General features: G+C 41.8%; 1 protein-coding gene across 3 annotated transcripts in view; it reads right to left on the bottom strand.

The window, feature by feature from the left end:
• Positions 1-21,327, bottom strand: part of pde4d (phosphodiesterase 4D) — a 446,323-nt gene that overhangs the window by 262,209 nt on the left and 162,787 nt on the right. Inside the window, exon 1 of one of the 3 annotated variants that reach the window (XM_004910348.4) lies at positions 18,207-19,249. The exons of the other annotated variants lie outside the window; for them this stretch is intronic. Coding sequence (XP_004910405.1) covers positions 18,207-18,253 — 47 coding nt within the window. The 5' untranslated portion in view covers positions 18,254-19,249. Of the gene's footprint in view, positions 1-18,206; positions 19,250-21,327 lie in introns of those variants that run through there. 3 annotated transcript variants of the gene reach the window in all.

The following is a 21,327-nucleotide window of genomic DNA, read 5'->3' as shown; positions in this document are numbered from 1 at the left end:
CCTGCTATCCCACAGCCCCAGTCCCTTCCCAGAGGCTATTATCCCCCCACTGCTACTATAGGCACCATCTCTCCCTACTATACCTGCTATCCCACAGCCCCAGTCCCTTCCCAGAGGCTATTATCCCCCCACTGCTACTATAGGCACCATCTCTCCCTACTATACCTGCTATCCCACAGCCCTAGTCCCTTCCCAGAGGCTATTATCCCACTGCTACTATAGGCACCATCTCTCCCTACTATACCTGCTATCCCACAGCCACAGTCCCTTCCCAGAGGCTATTATCCCACTGCTACTATAGGCACCATCTCTCCCTACTATACCTGCTATCCCACAGCCCCAGTCCCTTCCCAGAGGCTATTATCCCACTGCTACTATAGGAACCATCTCTCCCTACTATACCTGCTATCCCACAGCCCCAGTCCCTTCCCAGAGGCTATTATCCCACTGCTACTATAGGCACCATCTCTCCCTACTATACCTGCTATCCCACAGCCACAGTCCCTTCCCAGAGGCTATTATCCCACTGCTACTATAGGCACCATCTCCCCCTACTATACCTGCTATCCCACAGCCACAGTCCCTTCCCAGAGGCTATTATCCCACTGCTACTATAGGCACCATCTCTCCCTACTATACCTGCTATCCCACAGCCACAGTCCCTTCCCAGAGACTATTATCCCCCCACTGCTACTATAGGCACCATCTCTCCCTACTATACCTGCTATCCCACAGCCACAATCCCTTCCCAGAGGCTATTATCCCCCCACTGCTACTATAGGCACCATCTCTCCCTACTATACCTGCTATCCCACAGCCACAGTCCCTTCCCAGAGGCTATTATCCCACTGCTACTATAGGTACCATCTCTCCCTACTATACCTGCTATCTCACAGCCACAGTCCCTTCCCAGAGGCTATTATCCCCCCACTGCTACTATAGGCACCATCTCTCCCTACTATACCTGCTATCCCACAGCCACAGTCCCTTCCCAGAGGCTATTATCCCCCCCACTGCTACTATAGGCACCATCTCTCCCTACTATACCTGCTATCCCACAGCCACAGTCCCTTCCCAGAGGCTATTATCCCCCCACTGCTACTATAGGCACCATCTCTCCCTACTATACCTGCTATCCCACAGCCCCAGTCCCTTCCCAGAGGCTATTATCCCCCCACTGCTACTATAGGCACCATCTCTCCCTACTATACCTGCTATCCCACAGCCACAGTCCCTTCCCAGAGGCTATTATCCCCCCCACTGCTACTATAGGCACCATCTCTCCCTACTATACCTGCTATCCCACAGCCACAGTCCCTTCCCAGAGGCAATTATCCCCCACTGCTACTAAAAAAAAGGAGAATTTTTATACAAGAGAGACCAAGTGCGGTGTTTAGCAGAACATGGCCCTGTTTTCTCTCCTTTGTTTCAGGCTCAGGTCATTACATATTTATCACAGCAAAATGCCATTGTGAACACAGACAAATGAAACGCACACATCAGTCCTCAGCACCAATTATAGACATACACTACTGCATGAAAAAAAGCATTTCACAGATAAAAATTTCCAAATAGAAAAGACTACTTAAAAGGGAACAGATTTTTTGTTGTAACTAAAAAAAATAAAATAAAAAGTGATGTTCACCATTGCCCCCATATTCTAGGTTTATTTAGTAACCCTTGTTTGTTAAATCATACTAACACCCTTGTTTGTTAAAAACTTATGTTAACGGTTGTGTAACTTGCTTGTGCTATATACATTTCATTATTCTTTGCCAGTAAATCAAAAGCTTTTCCCAGAATTTAAGTATAACTGTGACCGCGTGGGAAGCTGCATTCGCCTCAGTTGCACTCAAAGCTTCAGATGGTCAGAACTGCTTGTGGTTTCACAAATGAGGTGCAAGTTGCAGGGATAACGTCATTAAAACACAGTTATGTTCGATTTATTTAGTGCAAGTCTTGTACGCTGATTGATACAGCCCACTGTGTGTACTCTGGGACTACTGCCATGTTCAGGGTGGTGTTAGCTCTGGGGCTCCCCAGCGTCTATAGGGGCATTTGCATGTGAATAATCAGAACAGCCAGGCCAGACACAATATCACTTAAGGTCCCCATACACTATAAGATCCGCTCGCTTGGCGATGTCGCCAAGTGAGCGGATCTTCACCCGATATCCCCACCTACGGGTGGGCGATATTGGGTAGCAAGTAACTTAAAAAAAAAATAATTCGATCGTTTGGCCCTGGGGCCAATTTCAGGCCAGATAACGGTCGGCCAGGCCGCTCTGTTCTACCCATACATGGGCCAATTAGCTGCCGAATCGGTCCAAGGGACCAATATCGGCAGCTATAGTCGGCCCGTGTATGGTGTATGAACTTTTCCACATTTTGTCAAATTACAGCCACAAACATGAATCAATTTTATTGGAATTCCACGTGAAAGACCAATACAAAGTGGTGTACACATGAGAAGTGGAACGAAAATCATACATGATTCCAAACATTTTTTACAAATAAATAACTGCAAAGTGGGGTGTGCGTAATTATTCAGCCCCCTTTGGTCTGAGTGCAGTCAGTTGCCCATAGACATTGCCTGATGAGTGCTAATGACTAAATAGAGTGCCCCTGTGTGTAATCTAATGTCAGTACAAATGCAGCTGCTCTGTGACGGCCTCAGAGGTTGTCTAAGAGAATATTGGGAGCAACAACACCATGAAGTCCAAAGAACACACCAGACAGGTCAGGGATAAAGTTATTGAGAAATTTAAAGCAGGCTTAGGCTACAAAAAGATTTCCAAAGCCTTGAACATCCCACGGAGCACTGTTCAAGCGATCATTCAGAAATGGAAGGAGTATGGCACAACTGTAAACCTACCAAGACAAGGCCGTCCACCTAAACTCACAGGCCGAACAAGGAGAGCGCTGATCAGAAATGCAGCCAAGAGGCCCATGGTGACTCCCATGGGGGAGCTGCAGAGATCTACAGCTCAGGTGGGGGAATCTGTCCATAGGACAACTATTAGTCGTGCACTGCACAAAGTTGGCCTTTATGGAAGAGTGGCAAGAAGAAAGCCATTGTTAACAGAAAACCATAAGAAGTCCCGTTTGCAGTTTGCCACAAGCCATGTGGGGGACACAGCAAACATGTGGAAGAAGGTGCTCTGGTCAGATGAGACCAAAATGGAACTTTTAGGGCTCTGGCACACGGGGGAGATTAGTCGCCCGCAACAAAACTCCCTGTTCGCGGGCAACTAATCTCCCCGAGTTGCCATGACCCGCCATCCCGCCGGCGAACATGTAAGTCGCCGGCGGGATGGCACACGCGGCGGCACGATTTCCCGAAATCGCCGGAAAAGACTCGCGAACAGGGAGTTTTGTTGCGGGCGACTAATCTCCCCCGTGTGCCAGAGCCCTTAGGCCAAAATGCAAAACGCTATGTGTGGCGGAAAACTAACACTGCACATCACTCTGAACACACCATCCCCACTGTCACATATGGTGGTGGCAGCATCATGCTCTGGGGGTGCTTCTCTTCAGCAGGGACAGGGAAGCTGGTCAGAGTTGATGGGAAGATGGATGGAGCCAAATACAGGGCAATCTTGGAAGAAAACCTCTTGGAGTCTGCAAAAGACTTGAGACTGGGGCGGAGGTTCACCTTCCAGCAGGACAACGACCCTAAACATAAAGCCAGGGCAACAATGGAATGGTTTAAAACAAAACATATCCATGTGTTAGAATGGCCCAGTCACAGTCCAGATCTAAATCCAATGGAGAATCTGTGGCAAGATCTGAAAACTGCTGTTCCCAAACGCTGTCCATCTAATCTGACTGAGCTGGAGATGTTTTGCAAAGAAGAATGGGCAAGGATTTCAATCTGTAGATGTGCAAAGCTGGTAGAGACAGACCCTAAAAGACTGGCAGCTGGAATTGCAGCAAAAGGTGCTTCTACAAAGTATTGACTCAGGGGGCTGAATAATTACGCACACCCCACTTTGCAGTTATTTATTTGTAAAAAATGTTTGGAATCATGTATGATTTTCATTCCACTTCTCACGTGTACACCACTTTGTATTGGTCTTTCACGTGGAATTCCAATAAAATTGATTCATGTTTGTGGCTGTAATGTGACAAAATGTGGAAAAGTTCAAGGGGGCCGAATACTTTTGCAAGCCTCTGTATATGGAAGTGTTTGGACACAAGTACCTGAATAATGAATGGTGCCAATATGTAAATTTGCATCAATTATTGCACTGCAGTTGTACATGACCCTTCTAATGATCTTATGTTCGAGGCACAACACTTAGCCAGGCTAGCGCCACCTTCATTGGTTTCCTCTGAATTTCATTAAACCTGTACCGCAGCCAAGGGTGCTGCCCACAAAACCACATACCTTAAATAGTTGTTAAATCACAACTACAAAGTAATCTGGGAGATAAAGGCCTGCAGTGAAGTTGCAGAGGGTGCTTATTGGGATAATAAGGAGAATCAGAATGTATAATGCACAGAAAAGCAAAGTGACTCACTAATTGCACTTTACACACAGGCAGCAAAGGTCCATAAATCAATGCAGCACTGATGAATAACAGCACCAGCAACACTGCAAATCAGTCAGCATTAAGCAGGGCTTTAATTTATTATCCTATTACATTCCTCACTTGCTGTGGTGCCTTTATACCAGCATCATTGATTAATGAAAGAAGGAATTATATGGGGATAACAGATTTCTGTTCCACCCATCCAACTGCTGCAAAATGCAAATCTAAGGAACCAGCGTGACGATCAGACGCCTGCTCCCCAACTGTTATGAACAGTTCACTTATAAAAGATCCAAATAGAGGTATAGGACCTGTTATCCAGAATGCTTGTGACCAAGGGTATTCCGGATAAGAGGTCTTTGGATTTCCATATCTTAAGTGTACTAAAAAATCAATAAAACATTAATTAAACTCAATAGGATGGTTTTGCCTCCAATAAGGATTAATTATATCTTAGCTGGGATCAAATACTGTTTTATTACTACAGAGAAAAAGGAAATCAGTTTTAAAATTCTGAATTATTTGATTAAAATGGAGTCTATGGGAGACAGGCTTTCCGTCATTTGGAGATTTCTGGATAACGGGTTTCCGTATAAGGGGTCCCATACCTGTATACAAAACATGAATGAATAAAAATGTGGAGCGAATACAAATAAAAATATGAAAAAACAAACAAAAAAAAATCCAGGAAACCTCTAAAGCCTTACATTACAGTTTAATAAGGCTAGCTCCCATTGACTTCTACATGACCTTGCCAACTTGGCGTAGTTTAGGATTAGCATTTTTCTTGGCTTTTACAGTTGATAACAAAATAATTGTGTTTTAGAGTAATATTCTAAATGCACCATTTTTAGCAGCAAAAAGTTTGATTCGGGAAAACAAAAAAAAAAGATATGGACGTTGAAAATTCGGCTCTATACAGTTGCTATGCATGCATGATAAAATGCTAAGGTTCAGGGAAAAGTCTCATATATATATTTAAACACCTTGGAGTAATGGGCGGAGGCTCTTCATGGCCAGTTTTCTGCTCTACGAAGAAAGATCTATATGTTTCAGGCAACGAGGAGCAACAACAGTCATGTACAGTCTACAATACCATTACCAGTCTGGCCATCACTCAGACCCCATACATCTCAGCAATGCTGGGCAAGGAGAGGAAGATCTGAAGAACATTTATAACTGCCCCAGGTAGGGGTAGGGGAGGAAATTAAAATGCTCAATTGCAATGCATTTGGCCTTTTGTGAAACTACATTATTATTAAATCATGCTCCATGTGTATTTCCATGGAATAAATCCCAACCCTTACCTGCACTGGAGATTAGTCCTTACTTAAGGAGGACCCCCCACAAAAAAAGATTAGCTGCTATACAGTAGTAACAGGTGGAAGGGGGTATCCCAAAGTGCTCTGCCAACTGATGCCTACCGGGAGTTGCTAGACTCTGTATCCTGAGATGGGCCCTCGCTTAATATGGAGGAAGGGTTACCACACCGACCAATGTGTCCACACAACATTCAATCTCTCAAAAACTTTTGGTGCCAGTGGTTCTTAAAACCAGTTTATTTGACATTTCATATGATCTCAATGCCAATCTCACAAGCTAGGAGGTGTGTGCTCCATTGATTAAAGGATAGATCACAAGTGGCAGCATGTCTTTACACAAATAATGCTCACAATATATATACCTGTCTTGAATCATGAGGAAGTACTGTATATAGCCTGCCTTATGGTGACCAATCTCCATCACTAGGTGAAGTCCACAGGGGTAAATCAATCTAGTCTTTACCTTGGGTTCCTATAATGGCAGCAGTGGCACCACAGGAAACTATCCCACACTAATCTCCTTGTTGGAGCACAAGCTTGCTCAATAACTATTCCTAAACCTATATTTCACTCCTAGAATGAACTAACAAAACCTGACCTGACACTTGCTTTTCCTATACTGGATCTACTTCCCCCAAGGCGCTTTGGAGAACACCTCACCTCCTCCTGTGAGTGGGGGAAAAGAGGAAGAAATAACTGGGACTACCCTTTATTTTTTTATTTATTACCTTGGGGAAACCTAGAACCTTTGTGTAGGAAACTACTCCCCCTCCCAACTTATCAGGAACCAGCCTAGCTGTCTAAATCAATACCAGGTGACAAATGACTAATGGTTTAGAAAACCTTTACCTTCCTACACCATCATACGGAAACATTAGTCCTCCAATTAAATGGCACCCCACCCAATTAGAGATTAGAATGCCTTTTCTGTAAAACATTGTAACGTTGTACTAGTCCCTTCAGTGACTTGGTGTAAGCAATACCCTATCCTAAGTAATTTTTGGAAGAGCCTTATTAGAAAAAACATCATACACTAATTTCCTGATAGAATCGTTAGCATGAGTATCACCAGCAGCTACAAAGCAGTTAATACCTGACAAGTGAGTTGGCGTCTATGCTTTGTGTCACTATCTCCGAGCGCTGTCATTGCAGTCCCAGAGGAGAGCTCTGTGCTTCAATCATACAAGGGCTCTATAATAAACATGATGCTGCTTCAGGACTGTACATAGCTATTAATTACAACAAGATACATTTGCCCTAAACAGCAGCATTACTAGCAGCAGAGCGTCGGTCATATGACGAATGTTAAAGCAAGCTGCCGTTCCATTAACACTATGGGTACATCTATTTCACATATACATACTTGAACCTTTTCAGGAATCACACCACTGTCTCTACAAAACCATCAGGCACTTTTTATTTTAGTTTTCAATGTGGTACATTGGCCTTAAGTCATGCTGAGATATTACATACAACAAAATTATAAATGCACACAATATTCTAACCTATTGGAGCACATCCTCACCCTCCCACTCAAAACAGCATTACTAAAACGCTTAAGGGTCCAGGAACTTGTAATTCTGAGAAAGAATGTTGTATTGTGGGTGAAAACATGGCAAACTACAACATGCCCTTGGCAATCTTTTAGCAAAAGAGCCTGCTGGATTTTTTATTAGCATTCATATGATTTTGCACATGGAAGTCCTTAGTGACTTCTGATTTATGTATATGGTGGGTGTTCAGAGGTCATCTGTCTTGGTCCTCAGCCTCAAGAGCCAGAATAATCATCTAATTTTGTTTACTTTTACAGTGTCTTACTGGGTATTCTAGGGCCCACCAGAGATCCCGACACCCTGGGCCAACTCTCATAGAAATTAGACATAGGTCGCACCATATTGTTTTATATAGGTACAACGTTGAAATAAGCATAAACTGAGAATAATCCTAGGCCGCAGCCTACTACAGGTATGGGACCCATTATCCAGAACGGGGTCTTTCCGTAATTCAGATCTCCTACCTTAAGTCTACTAAAAAAATTATTTAAATAGTAATTAAACCCAATAGGATTGTTTTGGCTCCAATAAGGATTACTTATATCTTAGTTGGGATCAAGTACAAGTACTGTTTTATTATTACAGAGAAAATGGAATCATTTAACCATTAAATAAACCCAATAGGGCTGTTCTGCCCCCAATAAGGGGTAATTATATCTTAGTTGGGATCAAGTACAGGTACTGTTTTATTATTACAGAGAAAAGGGAATCATTTAACCATGAAATAAACCCAATAGGACTGTTCTGCCCCCAATAAGGGGTAATTATATCTTAGTTGGGATCAAGTACAAGTACTGTTTTATTATTACAGAGAAAAAATGTGAATTATTTGATTAAAATGGAGTCTATCGGAGATGGCCTTTCCGTAATTCAGAACTTTCTTGATAATAGGTTTCCGGATAAGGAGTCCAATACCTGTAATATATCTCTTGATTTCCAGGATATCCTGTGGTGTTGTAGTAGGTCTGATCCTGTTTTTTAAACATCATGTAAATAAAACCTGTGGTCATGCTGCTATTGTTGACTACCAGGATCCTACCAGCATGGACCTCTGTCAGTAAGACTGACTGGTTATAGATAATTAAAGGGTTAATTTTTTTCCCAAGCTGGGACCCCATCCTTTACCTTGGTTTGCCTTTCCTTTTATTTTCTCTGTGTGTATTTCTGCCTTAACTGAAATGCCAAGGCTGTGTTTGGGTTACGCAGGAAGAAAACCAAATAGCAAAAATGACAATTATTAACAGAGCTTTGTATTCGATGACATCAAATGGTGCATGAGTGTTTGTATAAAGCTTAATGGAGGGATTCTTTTACACTGTTCAGGCATGTCCTCAGTTAGGTCATTTATCAGCAAATCTATCAGTTGTCAGACTCTGTGCAGTCATTCAGAGCAGTGTTTGTAAGGCAGGTTTTACCTCTTGCGACCTACATTTTGGCACAGTATGTAATGAACATTTTTGGTCAATGAGAACAACCTGCAAAGACTGGTATAGTGGCACTTGTATTCGCTGTCTTCTGAATATAAACATGCAAGTCAAGAGCAAAACTGTGCAGTAGGAATAAAATTCCATTGGGCTACAGTTACGGGCCACCAGGGAAACTACATTGGATGGAGCACACAACAGAGGCATGTGACTACATTTCCATACAACACCACAATGTCCATGGTGAAATTACTTTATAAAAGGTTTGATAAAGGGCCCAGGGGGGTCCAAAAGGTTTCCCTTTATTTAGTTACATTTCTCATGCTTGGATCCCAATTTTTCTACATAGTAGAAGTTTTGTGGTTGTAGCAATTCACTGTTCCTACTGAAAAGACAACTGATTAATCTGTAATGGAACCAAAAATTGACTGTATTGGCTGTAACACATTTTGCCCCGCTTGCACTTTACTTGTTGTGCCGGCTGAAATAATTTCTACTGGATTTTGCTGCGATTGCCGACTCTCTGGGCTGTGCACCAAGTAGTTAACCTGTTGGAGGAGGTAAGGGTGTGCTGGTGTAATATTTTTTATTGTAACACAATTGTCACAGCCACAACATAAAGGTGCAGAATTAGGCTGCTTCATAGCAGTGATGGTGTTTTCTTGCAACAGACTTGGAAAGTGGTACTGCAAGCGATGTACCTAATTCTGTATATTCTTTCTGCGGGAAGACTAGAGGAGTTCTACAACATATGCCATTTGTGGAATAACTGTTGATTTGAAGAGGCATTTATTCTTCTTTAATCTTCTTTTATCTTTTTTTGAGATAAAATGTCTGAAATAGACTGTCAATGTGATTCCTGATTCAGAATTTTGATAATACCCTGACATGAAAATGGAATGGAATCTAAAGAGCTTAGTGGCAGGGATAGAGAATCTAAATCTGGGATCTTTTAGATAATCAAAGGGAAGAGGCTAACAACAAAGAGCAATCCAAACGAACACCAAATATGTGGAATGTGATAGAGACACTACCTCTGTGCGCTGCCTGTGATAAGAACATATAGAATGTGCAGTACTTAATAAAATATAATTCAAATAAACAAGAACATAAAACGGTGTATTTTAAAAAATGGTCTGATGACATGGCCCTCAATTCCCTGCAATTAGATCAGGCCCGGACTGGTATTCAAAATAGGCCCTGGCATTTAGAGGTCCAAACAACTCCCCCACCAGCCCACTAAATGGTGACTGTCTGTCATCTACAGATGAAAACATTTGTAGAATTTTAGAATAACTATAGAATAATGCTTTAGCAGGTCATGACCACCAAGTGGCAGTAGCTGCACCTCAATGTATCAGCAGGTAAGGGCAATCCAGCCATTTACTATTGGATCCAAATAATTAAATCTGGTTTTGCAATCAACTCTACCTTAATCTTACCCCCACCCCCCCAAAATGGATAATAGCTATCTCTGCCACTTATGCCCTTACCCCTGCCCCTATTCATATTATTTAACATAATATCTCTATGTTGTGTTTGTATGGCATGGAATGCAAAAATAACATACTTAAACCGTCTCTGATAGAAGGTACATACATGTATTACATGTTGAATCTATTCTTACAACCTGACCCCCAACCTCCAGAATGTTTAAAGGGAGATAATGAGAAGTAGTATAACATAAGTTACTGGAACCCTCATACATTTCCTTGCCTGCTATGGCTCCCGCTTATAAGGCAAGGAGGTGTATATTATATGTGGGGTTTATTTGGAATAGAGCAGCCATTGCTATATAAACCTGAATAAATAGTAGCACCTTTAAGTACACAACAGAACCACCTTTATTATCAATGCCAAGGGAATTAATCAGCGCTAAGGGTATGTCAGGCATTTCCAGTTCAGTTCTTATCAGCACATATAAATGGCTGTTGGCTGCAAAGTTCAGACATTATTTACAGTAAACTAGAGATGATTAATCAGAATGCCAAAGTTCATTCCTCACGTAAATTCACAGATCCTGATTGCAGATCATTCTAGCGGCAGTGGCTCGCCGGCCTCCTTGCTCTCTGACATGTAATGACTGGGATCAGCCCTAACGCAGGAAGGCAAACAGCCATGCGTGCTTCCATCACAGCGCCAAGGCGCATTAGAATCACTTGGAGGTGCTGCCATCTCTCTTCATTTGCATTAACCTTTCATATCTCTGCCAATTAATTCCATTAGAGGAACATTATAACCATCAAATCTATGTTATGCAAAGATAGAACTCTGCTATGTTTTGCTCTTGCCCAGTAATACAGATGTGCTCCTGTGGGGCTAGGGATCAGAAACAATCACTTTCATAGTTACATAGGGTTGAAAAAAGTCCATCAAGTTCAACCCATCCAAGTAAACCCAGCACCCACAACCTATACTAACCAATCTATACACTCACATACATAAACTATATATACAACCACTAATACTAACTGTAGATATTAGTATCACAATAGCCTTGGATATTCTGCTTGTTCAAGAACTCATCCAGGCCCCTCTTAAAGGCATTAACAGAATCTGCCATTACCACATCACTAGGAAGGGAACCAATCAGGTATTTTACTTTTGTTTTAAAAGAGATTCTTATTTTTCATATATGTTGCCCTAAACAATGCAGAACAGAGAAACCGAAAGTACTTTCATTTTACACCAGATCCCAATTCCTTGAAGCAATTGCGGGAAGAAGAGATAATTGTTACTCAATTTTCCCTACCTGGATTCCCCTCCCTCCCTGGATAATTTACTCCTCTTTATCTGGAAAACCTGAAACACAATCGGCAATTAGGGCACTGGAGTGGAGTGTTTATATAGGTACCAGTTAGGGGAACAGAAAGCCATGATTATAAAGAGAACACTAAGGAGCTCTGATCTTTACCCTGTTTTTAAAGGGATTATTTCAGGTAAAACATGTTTTTTCAAAACGCATCAGTTAATAGCACACCCCCAACTGAATCTTTACATTTAATTTGACGTGGGGCTAACCATATTCTTAGTTTTCCAGGTGCCCTCAGCCATGTGACTTGTGCTCTGATAAACTGTGCTGCAGGTTAGAGTGAAATTACCCCCCTTCTGTTCCTCCCCAGCAGAATGGGATGGTAGCAAGATAGCAACTCCCTGATATCTGTATTTCTAAAAATACTCCCGTTCCCCACCTAATGGTAGATATGATAACAGCACTCAATAGTAAAAATCCAAGTCCGGCTCACCCGATTCATGACTCCTTCAGTTACATGGGAGTAGGAGAAACAATAGGTTACCTAAATTATGCTTGGGAAGAAACTGGAAACCCAAAGGAAACTTCCAAAGGCATGGGAATAACATACAGGGGCTTATTTAGAAACACCGGGCTAATTTGCACCTGGGAAGTAACCTATAGCAACGATCAGTTGTTAGATTTTATTCAGCCAGCTGTAGGTTGAACATTGAAACCAATCATCTGATTGGTTGCCATGAGTTACTGCCCAGGTGCAAATTTGCCCACTGTTTATAAATGACATTTTTTTTTTTTTTTATAAATGACCCCCTCAGACTCTTTGCAGATGACTTGGAAGGAATCGAACCTGGGACCAGAGAAGCAAGGCACCAGTGCTCTATAGTTCTCTGTTTGTTTGACTGTAACCCCCCTGAATTTTTTGAAGGTTTGGGGATATTATCCCACAATTATGGTGCTGTAGGGGTTCAGTAATCTCTAGTTATGCCATTTGACCCATTTATGATCCTGTATATATTTATTTTTTGGGCTTTATATTGCAGCACACCCATAGGTTCCAATTCACAGTCACATGACTGACAGGGTGTAGCGTCATTTATGAAACAAATTGGCTGGAACAGAACTGCAATATAATGGCACTGGGGCTTTCTTCTCTCATCCAGTAAAGTATTAACTTTCATTCTGTTCGGTTCCACTAACTGTAATACGAAGGGACATTCTTTACTCAGGAAAGACAACTTAACTTCTTAAGTGTTTTATACAGTTAAAGAGGATGGAGCCCAGCTTTAATCAATTATTAGGGACGAGTAGGAAAATGGGTTAACGAAGGTAGCAAGTGATATATGTTGTGATTATGCCAATTTATATCCATTTATCCTCAATTTACCGCTATAAAGAAAGAGCTATTAGGAGCATTTCCCCTACGGTCTTCATATTCCTTCAATCCATATATATTAATCTCTTAAAATAAGCTTGCTCCATGGATCTTAGCCAGGTTGCCATTCGGTTCAATTAGGCAGACATGCAAAATGAGATTAAACAGGTCATTATCCCCAAAGCCACAGAGACAAACGGAAGGAATCAGAGACATGCTAAAGAGGGAAAAATGCAGCGTTTAACAGATAATTTATCTTTCCTTCACTTCCTTTAAATAGAAAGCTCATAATGCTTATAATGATAAAGAACATCCCTTTTCCATGTATATTGACATTTATAAATAAGGCTTATTGTCTTGGCAAAAACACTGAAAGCAATGAATAGCACCCCTAGTGGTTATAAAGTTAGTGCATTTGCACAGACTTCCCCAGCAGTTTGCAGCAAACGTGCTTTTTTAGTCTCTCTTTTTACATAGCAACACTGAATGAATATACAAACCATTAGAGGTGTAGCTGGGGCTACAAACATCACTGTACCAACTGGCCACCTATCTACAATCACATTCTAGCCCCTTTTTTTCGATGTAATTTTGCTCCAGAAAGACATACTGTAGAGTTTGCCTTAACTCGCTGCATGTAGATGAAAGGAGTAAAAAGCTACTAAATATGGTAGGCTGGTGGGCACGCGGCTGAAAGGAATTGCAAAGTTGAAATATTGATAACCTAATTTCTTAAAGACTAAACTAAACAGCAAGTCAATATTCAATCATTCCTGGTTGAAAACAGGGGAATGAATATAATCCTCTGAAGGACACTTGATTGAACTACAATGGATTGTATTGAAATACCTATCAGAAGCATCTGGCAAGAGAATGGTTAATATCACCTATGCAAAAACTTTAACCCATTAGTGTACAAAGGTGTCAAAGTCATTTTGACTCATTTGGTTAATAAGGTGCTATAAATAGTACTTCAGTTACATTGGCGTTTACAGTTCTCCTTGCCCCTAGCCTGTACCCTGGGGTAGGGAAAGGGGTATTGAATATCAAAAAGAATGGGATAGCAAGAAGCAGATAAGAGGGTATGAGAGATAACAAAAAGGGGAAAGGGTATGGGATTTCAAAAAGAAGGGAAATCAGTATGGGATATCAAGTAGAAGGGAAAATGGTATGGGATATTTAAGATGAAGGGAAAAGGGTACAGAATAACAAAAAGAAGGGAAAAGGGTATGGGTTATCACGAAGAAGGAAGAATGGTATGGGATATCATATCAAGAAGAAGGGAAAGGGACATGGGATATCAAAAAGAGGAGAATACGGTATGAATATCATGAAGAAAAGGGTATGGGATATCAAGAAGAATGGAAAAATGGTATGCAATCTCAAAAAGAAGGTAAAACGACATGAAATATTGAGAAGAAGGGAAAAGGGCATGGAATAGCAAGAAGAATGGAAAAGGATATGGGATAGCAAGAAGAAGGGATAAGGATATGGGATATCATGAAGAAGGGAAAATGGAATGGGGTATTAAAAGAAGGGAAAAGGGTATGGAATAGCAAGAAGGGAAGAGGGTATGGCATATCATGAAGAAGAGAAGGGATATGGGATATAAAGAAATGAATTCTAGAAAAGAAGAAATGCATTTCCCCTTATGTGGAAATCCCCAGGTCCCAAGCATTCTGCATAAAAAAATCTTTTTTTTGGCAGTTCTGAGGCAAATTATTACCATGAGCTAACTGCTACAGCAAGTGATCTGATGAGCCCTTCTAGTCTGTATATTATACTGAATTACTTGTCATATCGTACGGCTTCCAAACACAAACACACAAAATCACTCTTCCATAGGATATACATATGCTTGAAAACAAGCCCTGAAAATGTAGAAGCCCCAAAAAAAGCTGTGGACACAAAAAAAACAAAATCTTATAGAGCAATACACTGTGGGGCCAAGTCAGTAATATAATGCACTTAATGAAGAAGACCATTAGGTTTGCCCTGACTTAGTTATATGAAGATGATGCAATATGCAGCCTGCCCAGCTTTAGTCAGTACTGGAGAAATCAGATAAGGAGGCTTGTGCTTCCATGGAAGGGACTAGCCCCTAATGCAGCCATTGAATTCCCATTATGCTGATGTAACTGATTCTTTCTCCTGTCTATGGTGTTCCATCAGGCTCTAGGGCCTAGGTGTGGTCACATCCCTCCCTCACTTGGAATGGCATGCTCATACTTATTTTCTAGGAATACTGTACAAGGTTGATATAAAGGGGTGCAATGCCTGTGACTCCAACTTAACCTTTATCAACAATTGTTTTGTTGGCAGTTTAAAAAAACTGCAGAAACCAGTTGCTCTGTACAGCTTTTGCCTCTCTCTGCAAAACGTAAGACAAGAGGTAATTGCAAGTAGCTACAAAGTATCAGTAGTATCTCAGAACAGCTACTAACACTAATGAGCATCAGGGCCATGGCTCTTACACAGTAAAGCGACCATACAGAGATCGATAAAAGCTGCCGACAGTCTGGCAGCTTATCTGCCCTTGTATGTTGCCTTCAGATATCCCACCAATATCTGCCTGAAAATTGGCTATATTATATATATATATATATATATATATATATATATATATACTGGCTACTATAAAACTGCCTTCATGGCAACAAACGCATCATCGCGTTAATGTGGTCCTTGTCCTGATGGTCTGCATCAATGTATTCTTATCGTTTGGACTGAATGGAATGATCAGATCAATCCATTATCTCTCCCCTCAAGGTAAGTATATTGGGGAAAGATCCGCTCATTTGCCGACCTTGCCAAACGAGTAAATCTTCACATGTGAACGTGCACCTTAAGTAAAGTAGGTCCCCTACTCCAATTCTCTCTCTCTCTTTTCAACAGCGAGTTCCCAATCCTCTCCAGTCAAACTGCGTAGATATGACAATAGGTTACATACCTCTGATCAAAAAAACAACATTTATCTGGATTTCTTTGCTATTTCTTTATAGTAACTCACTTGCCCATGTCCAGCTCCATGTAAACACCTTGACATAGCTCCCTTTTAACACATACAGACAGTTTGAGATAGATTATGTCATCATTTATTGAAGGGCATGCATCATTGCCCTGCATTTACTATAATTGTTCAATTTGCTGCAAACATATTTTTGAATGTTTTAAATAAATCACAATTCATAAAGATATCTCTACAAATGTGAAAACTATTTGCGTAATAACAGATTCATTACTTCAGAGACTCATCGTAGAGAATGTCTGTTTAGAAGACAGAAGGTCTATTCAGGAGAAAGCAGATAGGGAGCTTGCTGGCAGATGAACCAAAACTCCTTCATTGTCAGTGCTGATGCCCCAGGGAGGCACAAAGCGAATGGCTGCAACAATCTGAATTTCAAGTAGCCAATAACTTCTGTGCCTGACAGAACTGGCTGTAACATCCCAGCAAGTGATGATTCTGTTTTTAGGTGAATGTGTCCCTGGGTGTATCCGACAGGACAGTGTGTGACAGCCTATGGTGCACAGAGTGAAATTGTGCCTTTAAGCTCACAGTGGTATAGTATGCATGCTTGCCAATTGAGAAACTTTAAGGGTCATTTACGGTTAAAAACACAGTTGCAATTTGTTAAATGAACCTTTAATGCAACATTTTTCAAGCAGATTGATGCAAGGGATCACCCTGCTGTGACTGCCTTGTGTGCCAGTGAATTTTCTTGGATCTGGTTTATGAGGGTGCCAATCCCCTCTATCAATGAGCCCCAGGCTTCTTCATAAATTGGAAAAGCACCTCCTTGGCATCATTTAATATATGGCAAAATTTCCAAATAAAGTGTGTCTTTAATTTTTGCCATTTGATATTTATTAAAGGCACATGTGTCCACAGCTGCTCCTTGCATCTCAGTATAATTGGCTGTAGTGGCACTGCCATTGTCTCACCGTTGTACAAGTGCAGGTACCAGTGGGCCCTGGGTAAATTTCATTGGTGGGCCCCTACTGCTGCAAGAAATTAGTGATGGAATATCCCTCAAGCACGTGAAGATCAATATAGTATATAAGGCAGGCAGTAAAGAAATGGCCTGTGCTTACTAAAGTAAACATGATGCCCAGTTGTACTGCCCTGGACCAACAGCCTTGGAAACAAATAAATAACAAAATGGTAAGGCTACAAGGAAAAATACAAAGAAATAAAAATAAACGTATGGTAGACCTAATTCAGATAATTAAAATGAGCGGAGTGCCATCTCTGCAGCCCCTATCTGCAGATGAAAGGTGTGCTAATAGGCCCCCTATGCTGGTAGGCCCTTGACAAATGCCCCTTTTGGCCATTTGTTAAAGTGGCCCTGTGCAAGTGCATCTATTGACGCAGGGGAACCCTGGAACTACCGCCACCTTAATACAGACCTGTCAAACCTACCCCCCATTTTCGTGGGAATAACCCGGTTTTTGTCTCCCTCCACTTTCTACCTCACTCCCCTGATTTTCTAGCTTCCCTGCAAAAAATCTAGTGTGCGCATGTGCAGAAACATTCGGTGGCGTCAAAGGAGCAATGTGTGCATGTGCAGCGGGACGATCAGTGCTTCAGGCGAGTCACGTGCTGTGACATCACTTCTGGTGATGTCATTTCCGGTTTATAAAAATTTTGTGCACCCCAGATCTCCCAAAAGACACTTTGGGAGACAAAATTTGTATAAACCGGACAGTTCTGTTAACAGATGCAGTGCACTTAAGTATAAAGAACTGTCTTTAGAGGTCATTTTGATGTCATCTGGACAGGAAGGTATTTATGGAAATTGTGTTCAATTTGCCCAACATGTGCATTGCGGGTAAAAACATAGAGATTGCATCCAATTTGCATGCTGCGTTTGTGTGAAGTAAATGACCCCTTCTGTCCCCCTATCCTGTACTGTACTGCTATTCAGTAGCCCTTTTCATGGCTGATGTATTAATGGAGTATGGAAATGCCCCTCCTTTTCCTGTGTGCCACTATTGCAATAACTGTTTATCAGATGATAAAGAACCACACACCTCCCATATGGTAACTGCTGAAGGGGCTGAACTCTGTACAGTTCACCTGTAATGAATTCCCTTTAGTAACTGTTACACCGAGAAACTAAACCAGGCTGCTATGAAAGAGTTAAGGGCAAGTCAATACAGCACCTCTGTAATACAAAAGCTGACATTTCATTTACCAGACGTGAGCTTTTTTTTTAATTTGCCAACTGCAAACGATATTGATTGCTTACCATATCCAAGAATGTCTCCGAAATGGAAAATTATTGACGTGCATCATTTTCGCAGGGTCCACAACATTAACTTCCCAGCTGTTCCTTCTTCTTTACAATGGGGGTAATCCAAAATGTCTCGGCATAGCTGCCAATGTCACGGTCTGTTGCAGCTAACGTGTTCCATGAGCCCAGCAATGCCCAGGATGTGCCGGGCACATTATCACAGTGTTTCACAGGCGTGGGTCCATCCATTTATGCCACGGTGTTGGTAAATTAGATGCACAAAAGGAACAGAGAAAGAAAAAAAAACAGAAAAGAGAAGGGAAGGGAAAAAAAATACAATATCTGGAAAAAGTTAGCAAAGCTAAGCTGCGGTATTAAAGCTCCATGTGGGGAGAATATGTTTTGTTAGTCACATTAGTGCCTCGGGTTATCCAGCCTTCAGAGGAGTTCTCGGGAAAATGCACAACTTGAACATGCAGTGCCATCCTGCCCTCAGAATTTGGTGTCCTCCTCATCACAAAACACACAACCTTCTGTGCCCATAGGCAGTGCCTTCCTTAAATGGTACCAAGTGGTACTATTGCTATAATTAGCTGAGGGGTTCTGAACCTTAGTGCTTCTATTTATCTCATTGTTCAGTCTTTCTCAGCTGAGTGCGTAGCAGTGGAACATATTCGCTTTCCTTAAGGTTCCTGGTTGATAGTAAGCAGCCATAATATTGCAAGGTGCTCTCAGGTTCCAGTGCATGAGTGACGCTGCTCCTCATAAAAGGCTGGCTACTCCCCTGCAATAAAATGACTAAACTAGTGGTGCAGGAGCAGCTTTACGTAGGTGACAGCCATAGCAGTGTCTTCCAAGGAAATTTGCACAGAAGGAAATATGGGATTTTTTGTTTGTATATTGAAATGTGACAGTCCCATTCATGCTCAGCTTCCCTCCCTTTTGCAAGTCCTTAGACTTGGGAGTCCCCTCCTGTTGATCAGATGGAACAGCCAGAAGGACAGACAGACAAATGTGTATCCAGGTAAAGCCCTGGCTTGTGCATAGGCTTGGCTCCCAGCGGCTCCTCTCTGGACTCTCCCAGACTCTGTGTCACTCTTTTTGCTCTGCAGCAGAATCGGCTCCAGTCTGCAGTCAGTGCTGCCTGACAGAGGATGAGCTTGCATCAAGGGGGTCCTCTAGGTGGGCTCTCCCTACACAATGCATCCCTGTGTCCACTTTACAGAGAGAATAAAATCACTCCCTGCCATGCAGCAAGTCTCAGCATTGAAAGGGAAAGCAGGGCACGCCTAGTAGCCACATTTCAACTTTTTAATGTCTGATGTGTTTCATGTCTGACCTGTACTGTTTCCAGCAGTCGATTTTTATTGTCGCTTAAAATTTGTATTCATTTATTTTTCCCACTGTCTACTACATTTTCTGGTGCGTTAATTTTACTGCATATACGAATGGATGCAGGGGAATTCTTTAAGTTTTAGCTAGGGAAGTAGCAGGGGGGGAGTTGAGGAGGGGATCTAAAGTGGGTCAAATGACATCATTTACTGTTGTTGAACTAGAACTCCCTAAAAATCTTTCTCAGTATCTTCCTCGCACCCTGGGTGCTGCACAGCATAGCAGTGGTCAATGCACAGCAGTGTGAGATGTTGCTGCTCTTACCTGCCCCTTCACTCTGTTTATCAGTATTTCAGGTACAGGTATCGGACCCATATCCGGAAACCCATTATCCAGAAAGTTCGGAAATTACGGAAAGGCCATCTCCCATAGACTCCATTATAAGCAAGTAATTAAAATTTTTAAAAATGCTTTCCTTTTTCTCTGTAATAATAAAACAGTACCTTGTTTTGATCCCAACTAAGATATAGTTAATCCTTACTGGAGACAAAACGATCGAACAAATTATTTTTTTAGCAGACTAAGGGCTGTGGCAGACGGGGAGACTGGTCGCCCGTGACAAATCTCCCTTGTCGCGGGCAACTAATCTCCCCAAAATACCATCCCACCAACAAATATGTAAATCGCCGGTGGGATGACATACGCGTTGCAGCGATTTCCCCGAAAACGCAAAGTTTCCTCTCAAGGCAACTCGCCGGTGGGATGGTATTTCAGGGAGATTAGTCGCCCACGACAAGGGAGATTTGTCACGGGCGACTAGTCACCCCATCTGCCACAGCCCTTAAGGTAGGCGATCCGAATTACAGAAAGACCCCTTATCTGGAGAACCCCAGGTCCCAAGCATTCTGGATAACGGGTCCCATACCTGTATACTGAGGGGAATTATAATAACTTTTAGGGCCAGTATTCCCAATTGATCACTTAAAGAAAAACTATACCCCAGAACAATGTATAAAATGTATTGTTTGAAAAAGCTTGTGTGTAAAACCCTGATTTAAATAAACTATTTTCATGAAAATACATTTTTAGTAGTATATGCCATTGGGTACAAAAATAGAAAATTGCCATTTTAAGTACTAAAGGCCTCCCCCCTGGGATCATACCATTCACAGTGCACCCAAACAAACCAAGAGCACACATACATGTTAGGTCATCTCACCCAATTAATAGACAAAGGTGTCAGTTAAACCGCACTAAAATTGTCTATGATTTACTGCAGGTTATCGCGGCGGATATTTTTGTGCCAGAATATTTGCCGCGCTAAAGTTCTGCCTTTTACTCCCACACTACTTCCTGTTACAGTCAGAGCTGCATTATTTCCTGTCAGCTAATCTCTGAGGGAGCACACAGCTCATCACTAAATGGCGGCTCAAGGTATGCAATGTAAAAGGGCAATATTTACTGGTATATATATATCCCAGTTTGGTAAGATTCTTTAATAGGCCACTTAATATGATATAAATTGTCTGTTGGTTATAAGGTTGCCACCTTTGCTGGGTTTTAAACCCAGATAAAAGGGTGCATGTGATGACATCAGTGCCATGTGTTGCTGACATCATAACACAAACCAGCGATGTCATCACACAATGGGGGGGGGGGGGTGTTATTGGGCTGTAGAATGCAATTTGGAGGGGTTCTGCCCAGTTTTCTGAATGTTGAAAACCAGGCAGAAGGTTTTGACCTGGACAGTCCCTTGAAAAACTGTCCGTGTCAAAAACAGACAGGTGTCAAGCCTAGTTGGTTA

This window comes from Xenopus tropicalis, chromosome 1 (assembly GCF_000004195.4).
Source record: "Xenopus tropicalis strain Nigerian chromosome 1, UCB_Xtro_10.0, whole genome shotgun sequence".
Classification (NCBI taxonomy): Eukaryota; Metazoa; Chordata; class Amphibia; order Anura; family Pipidae; genus Xenopus; species Xenopus tropicalis.
This window is presented reverse-complemented; position numbering and strand designations above follow the sequence as displayed.